Source organism: Acaromyces ingoldii, assembly GCF_003144295.1.
Source record: "Acaromyces ingoldii strain MCA 4198 unplaced genomic scaffold FA10scaffold_4, whole genome shotgun sequence".
Taxonomy (NCBI): domain Eukaryota; kingdom Fungi; phylum Basidiomycota; class Exobasidiomycetes; order Exobasidiales; family Cryptobasidiaceae; genus Acaromyces; species Acaromyces ingoldii.
In genome coordinates this window covers 802,324-824,201 of record NW_020290250.1, presented here as the reverse complement: position 1 = coordinate 824,201, position 21,878 = coordinate 802,324, and the positions used below count along the sequence as shown (strand labels likewise).

At 56.7% G+C, this 21,878-nt stretch overlaps 9 protein-coding genes across 9 annotated transcripts; 4 read left to right on the top strand and 5 right to left on the bottom strand.

Moving 5' to 3' along the window:
* Window positions 1–62: 62 nt before the first annotated feature.
* FA10DRAFT_267795 (glycoside hydrolase family 92 protein) lies at window positions 63–3,749 on the bottom strand. The gene is made up of 6 exons (XM_025522056.1): window positions 2,938–3,749; window positions 2,231–2,882; window positions 2,047–2,170; window positions 1,788–1,921; window positions 1,562–1,719; window positions 63–1,503 (listed from the first exon to the last, which is right to left on the bottom strand). Exons 1-6 carry the CDS (start codon window positions 3,425–3,427, stop codon window positions 179–181), a joined length of 2,883 nt encoding a protein of 960 aa, XP_025376413.1. The 5' UTR covers window positions 3,428–3,749; the 3' UTR covers window positions 63–178.
* A 785-nt stretch (window positions 3,750–4,534) lies between these two features.
* On the top strand, window positions 4,535–5,255 carry FA10DRAFT_261078 (hypothetical protein; the record flags this gene model as incomplete). Its single annotated transcript, XM_025520061.1, has 2 exons — window positions 4,535–4,897; window positions 4,950–5,255. 2 exons carry the CDS (start codon window positions 4,535–4,537, stop codon window positions 5,253–5,255), a joined length of 669 nt encoding a protein of 222 aa, XP_025376412.1.
* FA10DRAFT_280295 (nuclear pore protein 84/107) lies at window positions 5,155–8,231 on the bottom strand. Its single transcript, XM_025523607.1, has 3 exons — window positions 6,497–8,231; window positions 5,677–6,421; window positions 5,155–5,612 (listed from the first exon to the last, which is right to left on the bottom strand). The coding sequence occupies exons 1-3, from the start codon at window positions 8,136–8,138 to the stop codon at window positions 5,429–5,431; spliced, it is 2,571 nt and encodes an 856-aa protein (XP_025376411.1). The 5' UTR covers window positions 8,139–8,231; the 3' UTR covers window positions 5,155–5,428.
* Window positions 8,232–8,416: 185 nt separating this feature from the next.
* Window positions 8,417–10,054, top strand: FA10DRAFT_302579 (hypothetical protein; the record flags this gene model as incomplete). Its single annotated transcript, XM_025525142.1, has 6 exons — window positions 8,417–8,468; window positions 8,535–8,774; window positions 8,857–9,076; window positions 9,148–9,241; window positions 9,316–9,663; window positions 9,765–10,054. 6 exons carry the CDS (start codon window positions 8,417–8,419, stop codon window positions 9,834–9,836), a joined length of 1,026 nt encoding a protein of 341 aa, XP_025376410.1. The 3' UTR covers window positions 9,837–10,054.
* A 353-nt stretch (window positions 10,055–10,407) lies between these two features.
* On the bottom strand, window positions 10,408–11,463 carry FA10DRAFT_231677 (translation initiation factor eIF4e; the record flags this gene model as incomplete). The annotated part of the gene is made up of 3 exons (XM_025518864.1): window positions 10,408–10,785; window positions 10,857–11,034; window positions 11,102–11,463. 3 exons carry the CDS (start codon window positions 11,461–11,463, stop codon window positions 10,408–10,410), a joined length of 918 nt encoding a protein of 305 aa, XP_025376409.1.
* A 3,414-nt stretch (window positions 11,464–14,877) lies between these two features.
* Window positions 14,878–16,677, top strand: FA10DRAFT_280292 (hypothetical protein; the record flags this gene model as incomplete). The annotated part of the gene is made up of 1 exon (XM_025523606.1): window positions 14,878–16,677. One exon carries the CDS (start codon window positions 14,878–14,880, stop codon window positions 16,675–16,677), a length of 1,800 nt encoding a protein of 599 aa, XP_025376408.1.
* Window positions 16,678–16,737: 60 nt separating this feature from the next.
* Window positions 16,738–18,321, bottom strand: FA10DRAFT_267792 (tryptophan synthase beta subunit-like PLP-dependent enzyme). The gene is made up of 3 exons (XM_025522055.1): window positions 17,911–18,321; window positions 17,392–17,829; window positions 16,738–17,318 (listed from the first exon to the last, which is right to left on the bottom strand). Exons 1-3 carry the CDS (start codon window positions 18,275–18,277, stop codon window positions 16,930–16,932), a joined length of 1,194 nt encoding a protein of 397 aa, XP_025376407.1. The 5' UTR covers window positions 18,278–18,321; the 3' UTR covers window positions 16,738–16,929.
* Window positions 18,322–18,345: 24 nt separating this feature from the next.
* Window positions 18,346–20,545, top strand: FA10DRAFT_138193 (hypothetical protein). The gene has a single exon (XM_025518019.1). The coding sequence runs from the start codon at window positions 18,536–18,538 to the stop codon at window positions 20,366–20,368; it is 1,833 nt and encodes a 610-aa protein (XP_025376406.1). The 5' UTR covers window positions 18,346–18,535; the 3' UTR covers window positions 20,369–20,545.
* A 39-nt stretch (window positions 20,546–20,584) lies between these two features.
* FA10DRAFT_267791 (hypothetical protein) lies at window positions 20,585–21,279 on the bottom strand. Its single transcript, XM_025522054.1, has 3 exons — window positions 21,141–21,279; window positions 20,820–20,974; window positions 20,585–20,757 (listed from the first exon to the last, which is right to left on the bottom strand). The coding sequence occupies exons 1-2, from the start codon at window positions 21,188–21,190 to the stop codon at window positions 20,842–20,844; spliced, it is 183 nt and encodes a 60-aa protein (XP_025376405.1). The 5' UTR covers window positions 21,191–21,279; the 3' UTR covers window positions 20,585–20,757; window positions 20,820–20,841.
* Window positions 21,280–21,878: the final 599 nt, after the last annotated feature.

Sequence of the window (21,878 nt, the reverse complement as noted above, 5' to 3'; positions counted from 1 at the left end):
TTTTGGCCAGCTGCGGCCTGGTTCAGAGCTCCTTTCCCATTTTTCAAGGTTGGATTCGGTCATGACAAAATTATATTGGATCGCGCAATTGTTCATGAAGAAAGGGTTTAGGCTCATTGAGGAAAGGAGTTACTCTCGACTGCTTGATTGTGGGGGTTGTGGTGGTGATACAGAAAATCTAGAAGCGGTCGAAGCCGCCCGTGCTCAAGCTCGAAGGCAAGTCTTTCTCGCCTCCTGGCCCACAGCTATTGGCAGCTGCCTTGTTTGCCGACATCTCAAAGACGACATCGGTGTGTTTGCCGCCCCCGGGGAAGAGCTGCTCGTGGAGGATCTTGCACCGTGAGCTCTGTTCCTCGCCATTGATGAACACGCGTGCGACGTAAGCTCTCGCGCCCTGAGGAATGGTTTTCTTCAGGCTCGTCTTGTCAAAGTTTCTGGCCGTGACTGTGACGGAGCCGAGCACGGCATTGTTGAGGGTGTACGAGGGGATGAAGGGCGAAACGATGATGTACTCTCGGGTCGAGGGCACGGGATACAGGCCCAGCAGATGGAAGTTGAGCAGCGTCGCCATGGCGCCGTTGTCGTCATTACCAGGAAGGCCGGCATTGGTCGTGTTGAAGTTCTCAAAGACGACCTGGCGGACTCGGTCGACGCTGCGCGTGGGCTCGTTGGCATAGGTGTACACGATGGGCGTCTGGAACGACGGCTCGTTGCCAGAGTAATAGAGTCCACGGTCGAAGAAATTGTCGACACGCTTGATGAACTCCTCCTTGTCGCCATTCGAAAGCAGTCTGATCAAGCCCGCAAAGTCGTGTGGAACAAAGAGGCTGTACTCTGCTGACGAGGTCTCGTACACGCCATAGACATTCTCCTGCTGGAGCGAGCAGGGCTTGTTGCTCGGGTCGATAGGCGAGCAGGTAGTGGGGTCCACATGGGCGAAAGTTCCATTGGTGTAGCGCTTCTGGACGTAGTTGCTAAAGCCAAACTTCTTTGTGTTCTTGTCGAAGACGTTCTTGTAGAAGTAGCTTCTCTTTGTCAAGTCTTGCGCATCGTCCTGCTTGCCCAGCATCAAGGCCACGTTACGGATGCCAAAGTCATTGTAGACATACTCGAGCGTCCTCGAGCCTTCTCGCGTCTGCCGGCCCGTCGTCTCACGGTCATAGACGGCGAAAGGGATGTAGCCGTACTTGACATAGGCGCCGATCTGGCGGCCGCCGTTGTTCCACTCCTTGGCATTGGTGTAGGCATCGCTGCGCAGAGCAGTATACAGTTCCTCGATGTCGACTGGAAGACCGGCCTTGGCATACTTGACCGCAAAGTCGGCCAGGACATTCGTACCGTCGCTGCCGCCCTGCGTCAGGCCCGGCACGTTGTTTGCGCGGCATTCAGGGATCGCGCCCAGCTTGCGCCAGCCGTCGATGTAAGTCTCGACGATCTCGGCATAGTCGTGCGGGCTCGTGAGCGAAAGGAAAGGGAAGAAGGTCCTGAAGGTGTCCCAGGTGCCTTGATTTACATATCGTCAGCCGCGGCGATTACGAGCGTGCATGAAGTCGATACTCACAGTAAAGACCGTCAAAGTAGGGCGAAGGGGTGTTGAGGAATTGGGCTTGGCCCTCCAAGGTGGCGTTGTTGGGACTCAGAAAGCCGCGGTAGAGACTCGTGTAGAAGAGCTGGGCAATCTTGGGATCGGTGTCATTGGCGATCTGGATGCGATTGAGTCTGCAGAATGGATGTAAGTTGACGGGGCTAGGAGAGGAGCGGAGTCTTTGTTCTTTTCCTGCACCCACTTCTCGTTCCAGAGTGCCTGGGACTGTTTGACAACCTTAGTAAAGTCGAACTCGGGGATCTCTTCCTCGGCATTGGCGCATGCCTGTTCCGGCGATACGTACGACACACCGACGCGGATAAGAACCTGCTTGTCCTGCTGACGCCATGCACCGCGACGGGTCGAGAGAAGTCTCTTGGTAAGCTACGACCAGTCGGACAAGGGCGGTTCGAGTCAAGGCCAGGCCCGCTCGGCAGAGGCTTTCGCTGTCTTTCACTCACACTGCCTGCATTCATCGTCTTTTTCCACGAGACGAGAGCGCCCGCTTGGACTGGTTGGCCACCAATCGTGTTGCGGACAAGATCAGAGGTGACCTCGCCTTCAAGCTTGGTGTCCTCTCCAAATCTGGTCATCGACCTCAGCTCATGTCTTTAACCGTCATTGTGCAAAACACTGCAAACGTACCTGTCTCCTGCCCATACTCCAAATTTGCCCAAGGCCTGGCGCCCGCCTGCATGAAGGTCGTAGCAGGCGTAGGCATTGTACTGGAAGAGTCCGCTGGCGAAGCTGCTGCCGTAGGTGCCATTGAAGATGACGCGTCCTTCGAGCGGGTTCAGGCGCATGTGGCCACCCTTAAAGGTGCCTGGAAGGTCGTTGGTCCAGTCCATGACGAGGTGTGGGCTCTTTGCCTGCTGCTTGTCGAGAGCCGACTGGGGAAAAGTGTAACGGATGAGGCCGGCCCTCCTTGTCGAGGTGGCCTCCATCTTGATGCTGTTGTTGAGCGTCGTGGAAAAGTAGCCGGGCATGGCAACGTCTTTGCCCTTGGCTCGCATGCGCTTACGGTTGTCGAGCGTCGTGGGACAGAGCTGGTAGTCGTCGTCGGTGCAGATGACAGGCATTGTCTCGAAGTTGCCAAAACTGCCCGAGCTGGACCCAGTTCCCGTGTCGTGAAGGATGCTCATGCCACGGACGGGGGCCTGGAGGTCGTCATTGTAGCCAGCAGGCGCATACGTGTCGACGTCGATGCCAATCTTGGCCATGCCAAAGGGCACAGACGCGCCGGGGAAGACGTTGCCCGGGTTGCTCGTCGCTCCAGTTCCAATGAAGGGGTTCACCACTGCTTGCAAGTTGTCAGCCTCTATCTATCAAGCTCGCGGAAAAAAAAAACTCACGCTTCGTATAGTCCATTGGACCGTCTGCCGTCTGGGCGGGCAGCTGACGGCTGACGAGATGCTGCGAGCCGTCGCTGGCATGCTGGACCTTGAGCATGGGCTCGTGCGATGTTGCAGAAAAGAGCCGTTCACCTTCTTGAACCCGCTGTGCGAGCTGCTCAAAGTCGACTGGCGATACGCCGTCGTCCGTCTGTGCTGCAGGCCGGTAAAAGTCGAGATCTTTGATGAAGTAGCCGGCCATGTCGTAGGGGCTGGAAAAGAGCGTCATCCGGCAGATGTCCCTTGGGCTGCTGAGAGCTTCAATGTCCTGCTCAGGGTTTCTGCAGAAGCTGGGCGCAGCATGTGCCTTGCTTCTTGGACGCTGCAGTGCACGGCGGTGCTGAAGCGGCGCAGCATCGCTCGAGCCGCGGGGGGAAGAGGAGGTGGGGCTAACACTGCTGAAGCCAAGGGCTACGAGGAGCAGGACTGGCTTCAACATGGCCGTCCTCATGGCGTGAGCAAAGACCAAAGGGATGCTGTCGTGTGAGCACCGTCAGGAGATGCTGGACTTCAGAGGAGATGGTGGAAGAGGGAAGAGAAAGGGGGTGGTTCATCTCGTGATAGGGCCAAGGATCTCATTCGAGAAAGAGGGGGAAACAAGAGCGCGGCCCGTTCAGCTGCAAGACGGCTCGCGTTCGTGGAAGGCCGCTGCCGCACGAGCCACTCAAATCTGGAACAGCCTCTTGCAGAGAGCCGAATGTTATGAGGAGGGGCCGCTTCCTCGCTTTTTCTCCCTGGCCTCTCGTCAGCTTCCAGTCCGGCGAGAGATAGAGGGAAACAGCTAGCCCCAGTAGTAAGGATGCACGGCCATTTTTAAGCTTCTATTCTTGCTTCTAGCTCGCTCCTCTGGACCCCTGCTTTGGCGCTAGTGGAAGGATCCATGCCAAATGATATGGCTTAACCAAGGAGGCAGAAAGGGAATCTCCGTCATTCTCGACGAGAAACTTGGTCATGGTCGATGCCTTCGTCATCGCACCCTGGCCGAAGTGCTTCGGCGTACGTTGCACCTTGCTCTACCCTTCAGGTTTCGCCTTCGCCAGCGCTTGAGTCGGGTCGACCCCCCAATCAACGGAACGGTATCCCTCAGGTGCCTATGCGTCACCGGGGTCCAGCGAGAAGTCGCTGCGCGGCGCGACGGAGCATCCAAGTTCCGACTCTGCCTGTCAGGGCCCTCATCAGCGATCAGCCCCTCATCACGACCAACGAATAATAGTGCTGCCAAACCAGCTGCAGCGAAGCTGTATGTTGGAATACAAATTCGATTCAGCCGACGTAACAAAAACAATATTTGGTATTAAATAATCTATACGAAAAAAGAATCCCGGACGGAAAGTCAAGATAGAGTTGCTGTGGCTTGGCTGTCCTTTGCTTTGCGCAACGCAAGGTTGATGAGGATGCTGACACCTCCCGCTCCTGGCCAGAGGGTATATAGAAGGGCCCCTCGAGGGCTGCCTCTCTTTCTTCCTGACCCCATCTAGCAATCGCTCTCCTCAGTCAGAAGCCTCTACCCTTCTCTTCTCAACGACACACAAGTCACACAACGCAACACAAGCGCAAGATGTTCTCAGCCATGCAGACCTACGCTGCCTCGACACGCTTCGACATGGACCCTCATGGGGACCAGATATCGTCGTCATCGTCATCGTCATCGTCGTCACTGTCTCCGGTCTATGTCCGAGTCCGTCGGGGTTCCAGCTCGGGCGCTCCTCACTCGCTGCATCGTGTCCGCTCGACGCCCAACATCGTCCACATCACTGTGAGCCGCAGCCCCCTGCCGCAAGGCGACGTGCCCACGCCCCCCTGCGAGCTCGAAGAAGCGATCCACCAGACCTGCTCCAGCAGGGCGGACGAGTCCGACAGCGAGGAGCTGTGTCCGCCGCCCTACGCCTGCGTTGACCCCCTCCTGACTGAGCCGACGAGGGTGAGTAACTCTCGTGCGCATACAGCTCGGACACTGCTGACATTTGCAATAGCCCTCGCCATCATACACGGCCTCTCTCTCTGTTTCTGCCACCGAGCAGCCCCTGGCCCCACGCCCCGAGACGCCCTCTTTCCTTGCAAAGGCCATCTTTGGCGCCTCGTACGCCCAGCGACGTGCCGAGCGCAAGCACGAGAAGCGCCTCGAGCGCCTCCAAGAGATCCACGATGCCTGGCTCCACCTCGGCATCGACACACGCAGGGCTCTTGCCCGGGGCCAGCCCCTGCCGCCGCACTTTTTCAACCCACCCAAGCTCACGGCCCGCGAGTTCAGCGCAGCCGTCGACCGCCTGCTCCCCTGAAGCTCATCCCAATCTGCCCACCACCACTCACTCATCATCGCATCAGACCAAGTCAAAGTATCTCTCTCGCTCTCTTTCACCCTCTCGTATCGCCCTAGATCTCCCTCCTGTCCTCTATAGCAGCTTTTGATTGTGCCTCGATAATATCACAAGTAATCCTTTCTCTCCCTCTCTCAGTCGCTTGCTAGCCGGAACGCATCCGGGTCGCGATCCAGGCCAACGAGGTGTGCGGCTCGGACGAAAGAAAGGTACTCTTTGAGCCGGTTCTGCGAGCCACTGGCGCCGATGAACTCGAGGTAGAGCTTGTGTCGCTCGTCGGCCACGAGATTCGGCAGCTTCAGAACAGCTGCGAGATTCCTGGAAGGGGATGCGATCTTAGCAAGTGGTTTGAATGTTCGCAAGAGATGGTGGGTGGACTCACCCTGGCAGGACGTCGCTCGTGTCAAAGAGCATGTGGTGCAGCCTAAAGACGAGCTCGGGCACATAGATCTGCCGGATCCTCGCCAGCTCGACCCATCTCCGCTCGTCGTCAATCGTCAGCATCGCGGCGGCGGCGTCGGCCTGGCCATCGATCTTGAGCCAGTCCATCTCGAGCACGTCGACGATGCTCTGGCGTGCCGTCTCGACGACGTTGGACAGGGCCGTAGTCCAGGCGTGCGTGTCCATCTTTGAAACGCGCGTATGGGCCGAATGAGGGGCAGGCCTCTTGCTCCAAAGCTCCAGGTACTGAAGGTGGGCATTGAGAGCCTCAAAGAAGCTCCTCCAGTGCACGAATTCAACGGCCTCGTCTGGCTTGGCCTCGGCAATGGTCTCGAGCTGACCGACGACGTCGGCCGGCAGCTCAAACAGCAGCGTCCGGGCGGCGTGCACCTTGCCCGAGCTGAGAAAGAGGCGCATGAGCGTGTTGGTCTGCACGATGGCGTCAAAGTGCGTCAAGGGATGGAAGGTGAGCCAGTCAATGGCCCGGATGAGCCGCTCTTCGCCCAGCGACAGGCCGGCCTCGAAGGACGACATTGCAAAGTCCGAGAGCGAGGGAATCGAGGGAAACACTTCGTCGAAGATCATGGCCACCGTCGACCGGGCAACGGCGGCCACGTCGAGGTGGTGCTCCTCGGCCCGTCGCAGCGCAGCTCGTCGGTGCTCCAGCGGCTCGTTGACATCCATGACTGTCAGAGAGGGTGGATGGATCTGGTCAGTCAACCTCCCGATTGAGCGTCGAATCAAATGGAAATACAACTCACGTTTGAGATAGTGCGCATAGCTCTCCGTCGCGCTCTCGGGACCCAAGGAGCTCGCATACAGAGCGACGAGGTCATCCTCGCCATATCCCTCGAGAATCTCGACGTAAGCGCGCAAGATGGAATTGCAGACGACGTCCGGAGGAGGCCGCTCAAGCCTGAGGAGACGCAGAAAGAGGATGAGGTGGGCAAAGAAACGCACCAGCCGCGCATACTGCTGGGGTGCCGCGGTGACCCTCATCTCGGCCAGCTTCGGTTCTACGTGGATGAGCAGCTCCGAGACCTCGTCCAGAATCACGGCCTTTTGCACAACGCGGAATGGATGATTGGACTGGGCCTGTATGCCGTGCTGCTCAGTCTGGCCAAGCCTGCCAAAGACGTTGCGCAGCTCCTCTGCTACCGTCAAGGGCTCGCCAGCTGCCTTTTTGCCCGCCCCATCGCCGCTGCTGCTGTTGACGCCGTCTACACCGACGCTTGGAATGCTGAGCTCGACGAGCTTGACGGCGCCAACATCATTGGTGCCGGGAAAGGTCGAGTCGGCGTCTTGGCTCCACCAGGCACCTCGAGCGTCGAGTTTGGCGTCGATCGAAGCCTCCAATCGAGCATTGACGTGGGCCCACAGCTGCGTCTCCCAAGATTTGCTGACGTGGATGACTGAGCGCAAGTCGCCGGAAAGTGCGCCATACAGGGCTTTCTCGTATTCGTCCAAAGCCGCCCGTGTGCAAATGGAGCGGCACACGGCCTTCCACAGCGCCCGGTTCTCGTTGCCCATTGGCTCCGTCAGCTCTTGGGTATCATCCAGTCCGGGTCGCCAGTAGAGGAGGGCACCCCTGAGGCTCGCCGCCCGCCAGCTCCGGTCCGATTGCCTAGCCAGGTCGAGAGCAGCATCGAGCTGCCCGGCCCGGACATATTCAAACAGAGTCCGATTTAGCGCCTTTTCGTAGATGCCGTCCTCCAGCTCCAGCGCAGAGGCTTCCCTCGTCGGTGCGTCTGGATCCAGCGCCCTGATGCCCTTGCCTGTCCCTCCTGCTTTGCCCAGGCCCAGACCCTTACCGGCACTGCCACCCCGTCCCGACGACGTCGACGTCGTGCGCTTGTCGTTTCGGAGACGGTTCTTGGTAAAGGGCCAATAGCCCTTGCGAACCTCGACGGGGTGGGTGCAGACGAGCGTGGACGAGAGCCAGTCGCGAATGATCCTCAGCTCGCTCAGCGGTGCATCGCCATCGATGAGGTCCTGAACCGCCGCAAACGGCGTCTCGTACGGATTCTTGACTCGCTCCGCTGATGACGAAGAAGGATCCGACGAGGCTCTCTGCAGCCTCTCAGCATACAAAAGGTGGATGAGGTTCCACGTCTGCTCCTCGAGCTCCCATGCCTCGCCATCATCACCATCGTCGTCATTCTCACCACCGACCCCCTCTCCGCCGGCTGCTGTCCCCCTCTCTCTGTCTAGGAAACCGATGGTGCGTGGACCGACGCCCATGCCGCTCAGCGCAGAGGCGGCGCGCGACGAGCATGCTGACGCAAACACCTGCGCCAGGCCCGTTTGCGCATCGAGGAGCGATGCCACGGGCTGTGCCTTGGACTGGTTGAGGGCCTGTGCAAAGGCCGCAAAGGACGACGTCGATGCCGTCGACCCGTCCATGCCTCCTGCCCTTTGCTGTCCTGACTTGGCTAGTCTTTGTGTCTCTGTCGCGGAAGTCACAAAAAGGTCGAAGGTGCAAAAAATGGAAAAGCGCGCTGCTGCCTGTGCGATTGATTGTTTTCTTCGCGCGATCTTGAATACGACCAAGTCCTAATAAGTCGAAGAATACAATCCCAATTGGCCCGCGCGCACAGGCCTGGCCTAGCTTCCCCAGCGCCTTGCTTCTCCACAGCGAGAAGTGGAACGAAAAGAAACGTAGTTCTGCCCACCACCCCGCCATGTCGATCTCTTCGTCCCCCTTTCCCAAGGCGATTCTATACACCTATGAGCGTGAGTGAATACAAAGTGAGACACCACATCGTGCTGGATCGCTCTCTGACCACTGTTCGACCACAGGCTCGCTCTGGTCCACCGTCCCACGGCTGGCTCTGATCGAGAAGGGGTACTCCAAAGATGACCTCGAGATGCGCGAAGTGGACCTGGCCGCGGGCGAGAACTTCAGCCCGGCAATTTTGCGCGTCAACTCAAAGGGAACCCTCCCCGTCCTTGTCGTCCCTCTGGCAGAGACGACGGGGACAGAGGTCGACACAAAGTTCAGAGCACTGACCGAGTCGAAGGCCATTGTCGAGTTCCTCGGTCAGTCTGTCTTACCCCGTATCTGCCTGCCCTCCTTCGTGGGCCTTGGAACCGTCTGCTGATTTGTCTTGGCAACATACAGACTCGTCTCGCTCGCAACAGCTGCTGGACATCAAGGGCGAGGAGAACAGCAAGCCTGCGCCCGTCCTCCAGCCTGCCACCATCGAGGGAAAGGCGCTCTGCGACTCCCTCATCGACCTCGTTCACTCTACTATTACGCCCTTTTTGCTGCTTACGGCCAGATCCGAGCAGGAGCTCGATGCGCAGCGCAAGGGGCGGCAGGGCGAATTCTGCAGGAATCGGTGAGTGATGTTTGGGGGTTGCGCTGCCAGATTCCGTTGTGTGGCTGATGTAGCGGCGAGGATGCAAATAGCCATGATGCGCTCCTCAAGTTCAAGGCTGAGGCGCAGGCGTCGATGGGAGGCGAAAACCCACGCACTGCGGCCATGAACGAGAATCTGATCAAGGTGAGCTTCCATCGTCCTTGTCTCTTTGCGGGCCCAGTGTGCACCGCTGACAAGTTGAGGATGACCGAGAACAGTGGTACGACGAAAAGTACCAAAAAATGAAGCACATCTTCGACGCCTACCTCACCCCCACACCTGACGGCGTCTCGGCCTTTCTCGCCGACTCTGTGGCCCAGTGGACCCAGGTGATTACTATCCTCGGCAAAATCGAAACCACCATCGCTGGCCCATACGCGCTCGGCGACCAGATCTCGCTGGCCGACTTGCACCTGACCGTCTGGCTCGCCAGAGTCTTCACTTCGGCCATGCGCTTCGAGCCCGACAGCAGCCAAGACCAAATTGCCGCGCTGGAGAAGTGCGTCAGACACCCGTTCCTTGCTGCTGTCGTCACGGATCCCTCAAGGTCGATTGTCGGTCCAAAGGTACGTTTCCCTTCCCCCTTCGCTCTCTCTCTCTCTCTCTTCTGTCTCGGTGGTCCCCCTGTTGCTGAATCGCTGATCCACTTCGTGAACCTGTCATCCAGACTCGCCAATATTGGGAGACCCTCAAGAGCCGACCGGCATTTGCCGAGGTGTACGCCAATGGACTTCACTGATTGCCCCACTTTGGAAGAAAGAAAAACACTGCCTACACAACATAAGCGGGAATGCATCGTATCAATCGCTCAATGATACAAGCCTGCCTTTGATGTCGAGAATGTGTTTAAAGAAGGAAAGAGGAGGGAGAAAGAGAAAGAAACATTACAGAAGACTGAATGGTTGGCTGCCCAAGAGAGAGAAAATGAAAGGCGAATAAAGAAGGGAGAGGTTCAACCTGGCGTGAGACTTGGCTAAATCTTGACAGCAGCCGGGACGCAATAGGAAATTGTAGAGAAGGCCGTTCGATTGTGCTTGGTGGTACGGGTTGATTTGGAGAGAGTCGAGGAGTCGAAGAGACGTTTTGGATGAATGGAATTGATGTGCCGAGAGATTGCCCATGGGAAGCTTTTGTCTGTTGTTTGTGGTCGCATTGGGGGTTGCAATTTTGGGAGAGAAAGAACAATTGGTCGTGGCCAGGCGGTCGATTGTAATGACCTCTTCTGTATGGTAAGCCGAGCCGGAGATGGTCGTCCTCCTCGTTGTGTTTTGTTTGGCGCCGCATAGGGTCCGATCACTTCACTACGAGAATTAGCAGCGAGGAGTGAGAAACTGTCCTGATCCACCAACCGTTGAGGATCCCTTCATCCAAGAGCAACTCACCACCACAAACTTCTTTCCCTTCTTTTTCTCGCTCTCCTTGTGGCTCTGGAACTCTACGTCGCTCGACAAGTTGCCCCCAATCTTCTGGTTGATGTCGTAGCCAAGAATCTGCGTCTTGAAGTGCTTTCCAATCTCGAGTAACCGGTTGCCAATGCTGCCCGCGACCGCTGTCTCCTCTGGGTCTTCTGCCTTGCTCGTCCAGATCGAGATTCGGTACAGGTTCGGCCGCGCGGACATGATGACGCCCGTAATGAGTTCTTCGCCCCCGCTCGCTGGCTCGAGTGTCTCGCCAATGGCTGACAGCATCTGTTTGGAGTCTCATTAGTCCATGTTGCAAGCCCGGTGGAAGGCTGTCATAAAAAGAGAAATGGACGCACTGTGAAGAGCCAGAGTGTGTCGATGCCTGCCCGCGACTTTTCTCTTGGAAGCTGGATGCTCCACTTGCCGCCCTTTGCGTTGGCTTCGTCCTCCCAGGCGGGCTTGATGCCACGCTTGAACAGGTAGTAGTTCGCTTTTTGGGGCAGGACCGAGGGGGGAATGATGTTGCTGTGCAGGCTGTGTGAGAGTAAGAGGAGAATGAGTCGGCTGAACAGATTTGCAAAGCAAGACAGGGTAGACTCACCCCCAGAACTCCTCGACGGAGTCAATGTCGACGACCTTGTTAAGATCCTCTCCCCAGCTGTCCTTTCCACCCGGTGCCTTGCCCATGCCTTTTGCTGACGGGTTATCGAACCACAGGGTCCAGGTGTTGAAGAGCGGGTGCTTGACGTTGAAATTTTGCGGGTCGTTGAACACAGTCCGCATGCTGTCGTCTGGATCCGCCGCTGTGTCCGATGACGACTCTTGCTGCTCTGCCGACGCCGAGGTGGGAGCCCCGGACCCGGTCGCAGACGTGTCGCCATTTTCCTTGAAGTCGGAGATAGCAGCGTCTAGAGCCGCACTCGCAGCGGCCGCAGGCTGCGGAGGGAGCGAACTTGTAGCCATTATGGGTGGTACTGAAGTTCTGTGGGGCGGGAGAGAAGAGAGAGCCGATCGGATGAGGTCGAGAGAGGCGCAAGGAAGAGAGAGCAAAAGCACGTAGGCAAATCGTTTTCTTCCGGTTCAACTTGCGATCTGCTCCCAGATGTGCTCGGATGGTCGAATCAAAGGCGTTCGAAAGAGGCTAGTTTCGATCGCGAGATTATCAGGACGAACTTTGGTGATCAAAGCTGCTCCTCTTGCAGTGAGAAACCGAGGGAATGTGACGACAAGTGAGATGTTTCTGGTGGTTGCGAAGGCCAACAACCGGTCGCGCCCTTCAATTGCTTTTTTTTGAAGAGGGCGAGGAAATCCATGGCGTCGCCCATATTTGCCACGTGGTTTGCTGAGCTGAGCTCACATTGTCCTGGGCGTTTTTCGTAATGCTGAGGAGGTCACACGGTGCCCTTCTTGCATCGAGTGTCGCGGTATGATAAGGATGTCATAACAGCTGATTTAAGTAAGCGCCGGATCGCTCTGAAGGAAAGTGAGTAAAGATTGCCACTCTTCTATCATTCGATTCTCTCAAATCATGAGTTAGAGCAGAAAATTTGATGCTCCATCGGCACAAGCAATGCCCCGTAACATCTTTCTTGCTGAGAGAAGAGCCCGTGAAAGCTAGCAAGGTGTTTCGACCAGTACAGAACGGTCCAGCTACTAATCACTTGCTGTGAGACTTTAGGATTCGACACGGAATGTACAGTTCTCTTCGCCAGAGGGATGCGCTTTGCAGTTGCAACGACCAATACATGAATTCAGACTTCATTTTGACGGTATCAGGGTGCAGTATACCTGGCTGGGGATAACGACACATGTTCTAGTCCTTTAATGAGTATAATTTCCGCGATTCCGCATAGCGACAGAGGGCAGACTTCATAATACCGACTGCTTGGACCGCGTCGACAGGACTGACGAAGCCTTTCCTAGCAGAGAGGACGAAGGTGAGCAGCGGTAAGATGGGTCAAGTAAAGGACAGGTCAAAAGGCTCACTAGCCCTACGGCCTCCTGTGCTTGATCGTCAAGGGTCTTTCTTGTCTCTTTGCTACTCCTGACTTTGCATGATAGGGAGCGTCAGAGCAAAATTGAAATGTACTGTACTTGGGATGCCGTAGAAGTCTTTCTTTCACCTCCATGGTTTACTCTGCAGAGCAGAGCGAAAGAGCGAGTCGGTCCTCACTCCTTGTTTTCGATTTGATTCACCAGAGTCTCATCAAAGCTGCGTCCTTGGCCCGGTGAACGGTCTAGAGACTTCTCTCGGTGCGAGCCACAGCACGAGCCCTATAAAAAGATCGCCTCGAGTATGCAATTTCGTCCCGAGTCATCGCGAGGCTCCGGTAGATGTGAGAGGCGGCTGGAGTCCTGTCGTTGTCACGGCGAGGGGACGTCGTCCGCGAGCTTTCCTTCCAAGTGAAGGTACGGGTATGTCAAATTGAGAAATTTAAAGCCCTTGGCCGGGTTTCTTGCCTTCTTGACCAATTCCTCTTCTGAAGAAGTTGAAGGCACATAACATGGTTCGCTGTGTCATGTCAGCGTCCACAGCCATGTCGCAAATACTAGTCTCACTGACTCCCAAGAGCTTATTCCACCTCAAAACGAGCCCCGAACAGAACATCGGCTTAACCTAAAAGGCAAGTGATTTCATGCACCAATCGCTGAGAAAGTCTGGGGTCTGGGAAGGTTCGCACGAGCAACTTCGACGAGCTTACGGGAAAACATGGCTGATGGTCAGAGCCTGGCCTCGGGACACTTGTGGCTGGCCGTTGGCTTCCCCGAGCTCAGGAGTAAAATTCGATGGGCCTGGAGAAATTTTTATAGCAATCTTCGACTTGGCGCAAGCCACATACCCCCAGGAGAGACGATCGTGGGGATGCACGGGCTTGAGATCGGACGCCATCGCGATTCAGGTTGGAGGGTGCACTTTGTCAATTGTCATGACGAGGCAGTGAGTTGACTTGATCAGATTGAAGCGCAACGCATGTGTGCGCTCAGTGAGAATTGCTGCACCGCCTCTTCGGTCTGCCTTCTACTGAATTTACGAGGTAGCTCCTCCCTCGATCGGCGCGCGATCGGCGGGAAAGGCTCCACATACGGTACAAAAGTTCTGGCTGTTCACACCTCGCCCCGCTCCATTCGTATCAAGACGGGCCTTGCCTTCTCAAGGTCGACAGGCGAGGTACCGTTGCGGCCGATGCACAGTGACAAAAACGATTGACAAAAAAGGGCAAAAGTCCAGATGCGAAAATACAAAGAGATTTAAGGCCAATATTCGTCACAGTGACGTTTGGCGCGGTGCTAAAATCTCTTTTTAGAAATCATACAGTACAGTACAAGTTTTAGTCATGAAGAGCTGAAGCTGTGTCGTAAAACTGTGGTAACCGCGAGCTAGCAAGCGTTTTTACCACTAAAGTTGCTCGAAGCCTTTTTTGTTTTTTCTCAGGACGCAGGCGAGGTTCCCCGACGCAGCCCCAGTCTCTGTCGGAGTTGGCGCGCAGTGTGGGAGCGCTGACACCAGAGATTCAGTGCCGCTGTCAAGCATTGGCGAGAAGAACGGCACTACCATACAAGATATGATTTCATCTGCATCTACTTTGGCCTTGTTCAGCAAGATTGCGCAGGTTGCTGCGGGCACCTCATCATCACTATTTTTGGAGAGACGTCGCAACTGTCATGCTTGATTTAGAGCCATGAAAGCCTCGCTTTCGCAGATAGAGAAGCGAGCGTTGCCACAATTAATATCTCTCGATTTGACAAGGCGCAAATTCGGAAGGTACTCAACCTACAACAGCACTCAAGAGGCAAGCTCACCAGACTAGGACAATTATCGAACGGGGAATGCAACGCACAGGCCCCAGCTAGGAGCCTTAACTCCCGAAAGAGCGTTCGAGCCCAGCTCGGATGTGATGCAGGCTCTCGCAGCCCAGATGAAGGGGCTGACCGAATTTGGGCTGGGCAATTCCAAACGGCAGGGCGGCAGGCCTGTGATCGGGCCCTGACTATGCAGTGGTAGTGGCTGTCCCTCAATCTTCATCTTGACCACTGATAAAACTCTCGCTAGCTCCGAAATTAAAGAATTTCATATCTTCCCCTCAGATGATTTGTTGCCGTTCTCGTCTGGTGCCAAACGAGTCTTCCCCGGAATCTGCTGCTCTGTTGCCGGTCCCGCCGTGGTTGCTACCAAAGTTTTTTTTATTCATTCTCAAGTTTATTCCTGCCGTTTTCTCCTTGACTGACGGGACTGGATTGGGCCTGGCTGAGAATCCTCTTGGTGCCTCGTTATCTGAAGAGGGACTTGCGTGTATCTCTCTACGTAGAATCGAACGGTCATCTTTTGTTCCCTCACCCTTCTCGCCACCTTGCTGACGACGAACGGAGGTTTACGAGATGAGCTGCAATCGCTGCAACAATCCAGAGCGGCACTGGTTAGAAAGGCTCTGCCGCTTCGACAACGAGAGGCTGCACGGTGCCGCCAAGCAGTCTGATTTTGCGCATCACTGGGATGCCCACTGGATTGCCAAGGTCGCCAACCCTGACGATGACGACGAAGATGACGACCGTTACGAAGACGGGACAAGCACCGAGGGAATGTCTCCAGAGCGACACCTAAGCCAGCTACCAAAGCCTGCTTCTAGCTCTGAAATTCGACCTCGACCGGTTCGTAGCAAGACCGACAAAGTTGCAAGGGTCTTGCCCTGCGAGCTGGCCTGGACCGTAGAAGATTCGTGGTCGTCGGACGAGACCACGCCGGCACCTGTTCGCGCCCGCAGACACGGCAGAAGTGCGTCTGCACCTCAGCTCAAGCCTGCTCAGGAGCTTCACGTCAACACCTTCTTGCCCCTCAAGCTCCCACCCAAGGAGCTGACGGCGAAATCGCCTCTACTCACGTACCCGACCAGCTGGTGGACCGAAGATGCTGAAGACGACGATACAGAAGACTGGATGCAACAGAGCAGGGCCAGGAGCTACTTGGACCGCGACGAGATGCACCGTGTCGATAGCTCTGCAAGCTTCTTTAGCACCGTATCGGACGGCAGCTACCACGGCGACGCCGGAGATGAAAATCCAGAGGACCAGCTTGCCATCGCCATCCAGCAGCAGCATTGTTATATTTCTACGTCCGCCATGTCCCCGACCGTGCTGGCCCAGTCACCCATTGACGTCAAGGAAGAGGGCGACTCGGATGAAGAGGGCGAAGCGATTCGAGAGCAAGGTGGCTACATGCACCACGTTGCCTCCTTTCTTCTCAGCGAGCCGTCGCCTGCTCCAGCATTGCCCTGGGCAGTCGAGCGACCTAAGTCGCATTCACTGTCCTCTCTTTCTCCACCGTCACCCTCGCCGTACGCTACCAACGGTCGGCTCCGCTCGCAATCAGCCGACGGCGCCAATCTGGACGACATACTGCAGCATGACCGTCGCTTTGGTCGCTTCTTGCCAGCCCCGCCGTCTCAGCTGAGCGCAGAGTTGCAAGACCGCCGGAGTACAATCCACGGTCAGCCACCGACGGCGCATCGCAACCGTCCAAGCAATCTCTTGTCGAGCTTCGTGTCTTGGCTCCTGCCGAGCATCGAAGAAGATGAAGCTCCAGCTGACGACAACGGGGGCGACTACGACAGTGTCGACTCTTCATCTTCGACTGGATTGCTCAGAAACCGTTGGGCGACGAGTTTCATGAGCCTACCGTCGCTGCTTTCACCCACCGAGTCGCTTCCCTCCCTCTCCAACGGTTCGTCAGTCGTCGATGACTACGACAACGGCCCGCCATCACCCTCGTCTGGCTCCTCCTACTCGGCGGAAGAGGACGAGGAGGAAGACACCGCACCTCGTCCATTCGGTCAAGTGAAGCGGACCCACTCGGGTTTTGGCCTGTCCACCTATGCAGACGAAACACCCAACGCATTCTGCGACACGACGATCTGCGGCAGGTCCGATGCGGCCCAAATGCGGCGAGCCAAGGAGCAGGCTACTCTCTCCGCCAGCAAGAGCTCTCGTCAGCGCGGCCTTCTGAGGAGGAACAACGACATCGTGATGCGCATGACGCCCGCCGCAGACGTCTTTCCGCAGCAAAAGACTCTCGCGCCATCCCATCACCTCGCAAAGGCCACACCACCGAGCCCGTTGTGGGACGAAAGGCTGGACCCCTCGCCCTATCAACGCTCGTGGTCGAGCGTGCTCAATCTTCCATGACTGATTTTAACGACGCTTCACATCATTTTCTCTCTTCATCATCCATTTTACGTTCGTATTTCACTCATCCTTCTTCACGCCGGAGTCGATTCACTCAGCAACATCATGTACAAGTACAGAAGCGTCCGATGCATCTCTCTCTTCCGCTACGCTATCCTCACCTTGTACATTACAGCTCTTCACTTTCTGTGTTGACTATTCAAGGCTATACATACTGTTCATACAATTATGCTCAGGACTGACGTTTGCTTGCTAGGAAGAAGACGCTGTCGCTGAGAGTGCCGCAACGATCTTCTCAAGCTCAACGTTGCCGCCTGTCCAGATGAGGACCATCCTCACTTCCTCTTTAGCACTACCTGCGATCCGCAGCACTTGCTGGTGGAAGTCCTTGTTATCGAACGCTACGGCGAGACCCACTGCAGCGCTCGGCTCGATGATCTGCTTCATGCGTTCCCAGACGAGGCGCAGGGCTGACAAGATGGATCGTTCCGAAGCGAGATGAATCGACGATACGTGGGTGCGGATGTGGGACAAGGTTCGAGGTGAGAGTGCCGTGAGGAGGCCGTCGCAGATCGTCTGAGGCGGCGAGATGGCGTCTTGCAACTGGCCAGTCTGGAACGAGCGGAAGGCGTCGTCGGCTTCTGCGAGGGTTAAGCAAGAGGTCAGACGTTGCACCGTAGAAGAAAGGAGGTCGGAGGGGCGAGTATAACTTACTCTCAGGCTCAGCACCAATGACGGTGACCCTGCTATCGAGACCTTTGACGGCTGTCGAGAGACCGCTGAGCATGCCACCGCCGCCGACGGGACCTATCACAAAGTCGACGACGGGCTCCTTTCCCTCGTCTCTCGACCTCCACGAACAGTTGTCCTCTACGTCTGGAGATGGAGCAAGGGCAGAGGAGAGCTTAGATCCGCTGGGCACTTGAAGCTCCCGCACCTGATCCATCAGCTCCAAGCCCAGGGTTCCTTGGCCCGCAATCACGAGTTCCTCATCGTACGGATGGATGAATTGGACCACCGTTCCGCTTCCGTTGGTCTCGAGTTCCTCTTTGAGCAGGTCCGCTGCCGACTCGCGTGCAGCCAGCACCGGTTCGCACTCGACAATTCGAGCGCCATAGCCTGCCACGGCGTCCTTTTTCACCTGCGGTGACGCTGTCGTCGATCGAATCATAGTCAGCGGCAAAACTCAAATTTCGTGTCTCTGGCTAACCGAAAGCACGGAGAGAGGCTCACTTCGAGGCATCACGATGGCTGCGCTTGCTCCAACGCTGCGTGCTGCGCGTGCAATGGCCGCCGCGTGGTTTCCACTGCTGTGCGTGACGACGCACAGCTTTTTCGGATCGAAGTCTGGACCGTGTTCGGCTTTGAGCCGCTCAAGATGAGTGAGGACGGCGTTTGTGGCCCCTCGAATCTTGAAGGCGCCCACCACCTGGACATTTTCCGCCTTGAACGCCAACCGGACAGGAACCGGCGAGCCGATCGCCTTTGTCACGAGCTCGTCAAGCGTTCGACTTGTCAACAGCGGCGTCCGATGGACGTGCGGTCTGATGAGCTCATGGGCTCGCTTGATGTCCGAGAGCTGCACCTGATCCACAGTCATGACTATAGTCTTCTTCGCTGCTCTATCGTCTAGGACCACCACCTTCCTGGCGCCTCATTCCAGCATAAGCTGAGCGCGAGCTTTATTTTCCCCACGTGTTTGTTGGCATGTCCAAAGGCTTCATTTTGCTCTTGCACCTCTCTTCTTCTCTCCCTCTTGGTTTAGCCTCGCCTTGCCTCGCCTCTCGTCGCCTTACCCTGCTTTGCCTTGCCTTGCCGACCCCGTCCCATTGCATACAGAGCAAGGTCGGCCCATGACATGGCACTTCTCCATTCCATCGCCGTGACCTTTGGGCGGATCACGACGCTGCTGCAAGTCATCCTCTACCTTCCACTCACCCTCGATGTGGCTGGTCAGGATGCCTTTCTGGCCCTCTCGGCCTCGCTGGCCTCGTACTATGCCTTCCTAAGCACCGTTCGCACGTTGACGAGGAAGACATCACTCGCGTGGATTGGCGATTTCCTGGCCATCTTTCAATTCATCGTCGTGCCCGCCTGTCTCCTCGTTGTTTTCAACGTCTACAGCCCGCCGAGCGAAAGCTATTTTTCAAACGTCAATCGTCGCTATGGGTCGATGAATCTATCGCCATCTGCACACCAGGCGCAAGAGCCGACGCCATCGACGGGAAGGAGACTATTCGGCGGGCCAAAGGGCACCCCTGCACCGTTGGTGCCGTCCTCCTCCTCTGCATCAGGGTACGGGAGTAGCAACCACCTCGGCCTCTCGGATGAGTCGCCTCTCTCCGTCATGCTCCACGCAACTTTGGCCAGCGCGGTCTCGTGGACTTTCTTCTTGGCTCGCCACGTTCCCCCCTGGTGGCATATGCTTCTCCGGTTGTCCTCGCCCGTATTTTCCCTCCTCGAGGGTGTCGCCACGCTCCTCGTCATCCAGGTTGTCGGCAGCTTCTCGCGCTGGATGATCGCCAGCAGCCTCACTCGCCGTCCTCCCACTCCTCGGACCGCGTTCTTTGGCTGGGTCCAGGCCGTCGGTTCTGCGCTCACTTCGGCCGAGTTTCTCCAGCTCTTCTTCCTCCTCCTTTCGGCCCTTGTCTACGTCATTAGTGCTCTGGCCCTCTATGTCTCATTCGAAGGAGCCACGAGGAACCGACCAGGGACGGCCGCCGCGACGGGTGCTGCCCTCTCTTCGACGCTCTGGCTCACGGCCATTGCCTTTGCCGTGCATCGAGGAAACGTCATCGAGACGTCACTAATGTTTGCCTACGTCGTCTGGAATGTCTACCAGCTCTCGGACAGCCTCTCCTTTACGGCCGATCCACTGGCGCTCATCCGCTCCATCAAGGTCCTCGATACCAGCAGCCCCTTTCTCGACTTCTCTGGACTGTTGAATCTCCACCTGCCGCCCTACCTTGCAAGTCTGGTCGAGCTGCTCGTCTATGCGCTCGGACAGTCGGCCCGCTTCATCGCCGCTGCCGGCGCGGCGCTGCCCAAGAGCGTCATCGTGTCGCTCATCTACCGTCTCATGGTCCTCTACTCGGCCAGCCGCATTCTACCGCTCCTCAAGCGGCAGAGCGCAAAGGGCGGCTGGGACGGCGATGGCTGGGCGAGCTCCTCGAGCAGCGGCGCGGACGGGACCAGCGATGTGACGAGCAGTGAAAGCGAGAGCGAGAGCGAGAGTGATGGTGGGACAGAGAGCGACTCGAGCGACTCAAGCGATTCGGACCTGCACTCTCGGAAGAAGTCGTCGAACAAGGGCAAAGGCAAGGCTCGAGAGGAGGACTCTCTCAAGAACGGCACGGCCAACGAAAAGAAGAAATGGAAGCAAAGACGGCAGTATCAGCAACAGCAGCAACAGCAGGGAGATGCCGCCAGCAGAGGGCGAGGCCAGAGGAGGCTAAGGACAAGGGGGATAAGAGAAGAGGAGCCCTTTGGCGCATTCATCAGCCTCATCGTCTCGTATGCGCGCTTGATCCTGATCGCCGTCTATTCGCACCTTCTTCTCCTTGACCAGTCCCACATGGTCTACTGGCGCTTCCTCACCGTCGGCATCACCCTCTTCGTCTGGGCGTTTGAGCTCCTACTCGGCAAGGACGACAACCCTGACGCGGCCTTTGCCGGCAGTTGGAGAGGATGAGAAGTGTCTAGGCCGAGAGCAGCAACCACTGTAACATTATCAGGCAACACAGATCGGCAACGCAAGGCAAGAATTGTGAAAGATTTGTCATTGATGACGACGACGAGGGAAGACCCTCGGCTGTAGCGACAAGACAAGGACTTTCGGTAAGAAGAGAGGGGAGAGAGAGAAAAGGAAGAGGTGTGTACAACAAGAGATAGACAGGGAAGAAGAGGACATGAGAGCCGGGAAGCATAGGGGGTGGTAGTGGTGGTACAGGCCTCCCTCATTTGCGGAAGGCATCGACATGGTACATTGGTCGAGGAGCGGAAAAGAAAGGGGGTGAAGGAAGTCCGCGCTGACTGGTAGGATCGATGGACGGATGGTATCACGATGCGACGATGAGCAGGCTGGTGGACGAGTCAGCATCCAGACGAAAAGAATGGGCTGATTGGACCGGGAGTGGACTCACGCCGCGTGAAGGTCGAGCGCGTTTACTTGGCGTTCTTAGGGTTCTTGGGCGACTTGGCCCAGAGAGCGGCGACGGCCTTGAACTTCTCCTTGTGAGGGCGGGGGTCCGACTTGAGCTTGGCGAGCTCTTCCTTCATGAAGACGTTGTAGGGCGAGCTGCCAAAGAGAGAGCAAGCGTCAGCGGTGAGCGTCAAAACGCGTCAGTGGATGGATGGGTCGTGCGCGGCGCGTCTTGGGTTCGCGGGCCAAGGTGGAGACTGGAAAAGTCCTTATTCTTGATGGCGACCAAGAAGGCGGCCGTGGTGCTTCTAAATGGACTCACCTCTTCTTCTTGCCACCAGCGGCAGCAGCAGACGACTTCTTGGGAGGCATGTTGGTAGTGCGAAGTGTGGATGTGTGGTAGTAGTCTGTCGACTTGACTCAGAGGCGAATCCGTTTGTGGGGGACGGGTTTGCTAAGTGGTGGTAGTCCTATAGGCCTGGGGGCGGGCACTAAGTGTCTTTCTTATAGGAGAGAGGGCATGGACAGCCCTAGCCAGCCCCGCTTGCTCACTGAGCGCGCCCTTTCTTTTTTTTTTGTTCGACTTATTCAAATAGTGGCCCCCGGTTCGTCAACTTAGTCTAACTCGCGCGCACTATGGCACTGTCTATGTGGAAGGGGGGGGGTCATTCATAGATAGAAGAGGGCTATGAACCGTGACTTAGCGACTTAGTGACGAGCATAGATATGTTAATCAACCTATCGGCCTTAACCTTTCATCAGGATGGGTCGTTGACAAAGGGGCATCAAACGACTCTATGTTTTAATCGGTTCTCTTTTCCTCTTCTGATCAAATGATCCCGTCCACGGCCTCGAGACACGACGCCATTTCCTGGCCGGACACGTGGGCTGCAAGGGTGGCATGGACCAGGCTATATAGGAGGGTACGACATGCTGTGCAAAAATGGAGACTGACCGAGGCTGCTGCGATTCTCGCCGCTCGCCGCCGCGTGGGCAGGCCGTCCGGCCAGCAGTGCTAATTAGCCGGGCGGAGAAGGGAGAAGCGCCCCACGATGGGAGA

Bases quoted from the DNA above. Each gene is read 5' to 3' on its own strand.
- FA10DRAFT_267795 (XM_025522056.1), bottom strand. From the start codon at position 3,427: ATGAGGACGGCCATGTTGAAGCCAGTCCTGCTCCTCGTAGCCCTTGGC. The intron at 2,883-2,937 runs GTGAGTTTTTTT...ACTTGCAAGCAG, and splicing joins TCCAATGGACTATACGAAGC to TGGTGAACCCCTTCATTGGA. The intron at 1,720-1,787 runs GTGGGTGCAGGA...TCCATTCTGCAG, and splicing joins CAGGCACTCTGGAACGAGAA to ACTCAATCGCATCCAGATCG.
- FA10DRAFT_138193 (XM_025518019.1), top strand. From the start codon at position 18,536: ATGGCACTTCTCCATTCCATCGCCGTGACCTTTGGGCGGATCACGACG.
- FA10DRAFT_267791 (XM_025522054.1), bottom strand. From the start codon at position 21,190: ATGCCTCCCAAGAAGTCGTCTGCTGCTGCCGCTGGTGGCAAGAAGAAG. The intron at 20,975-21,140 runs GTGAGTCCATTT...TCTCTTTGGCAG, and splicing joins GCTGGTGGCAAGAAGAAGAG to CTCGCCCTACAACGTCTTCA.
- FA10DRAFT_280295 (XM_025523607.1), bottom strand. From the start codon at position 8,138: ATGGACGGGTCGACGGCATCGACGTCGTCCTTTGCGGCCTTTGCACAG. The intron at 6,422-6,496 runs GTGAGTTGTATT...CCTCTCTGACAG, and splicing joins CTATGCGCACTATCTCAAAC to TCATGGATGTCAACGAGCCG. The intron at 5,613-5,676 runs GTGAGTCCACCC...ATCCCCTTCCAG, and splicing joins ACGAGCGACGTCCTGCCAGG to GAATCTCGCAGCTGTTCTGA.
- FA10DRAFT_267792 (XM_025522055.1), bottom strand. From the start codon at position 18,277: ATGACTGTGGATCAGGTGCAGCTCTCGGACATCAAGCGAGCCCATGAG. The intron at 17,830-17,910 runs GTGAGCCTCTCT...GATCGACGACAG, and splicing joins AGCCATCGTGATGCCTCGAA to CGTCACCGCAGGTGAAAAAG. The intron at 17,319-17,391 runs GTAAGTTATACT...TAACCCTCGCAG, and splicing joins CATTGGTGCTGAGCCTGAGA to AAGCCGACGACGCCTTCCGC.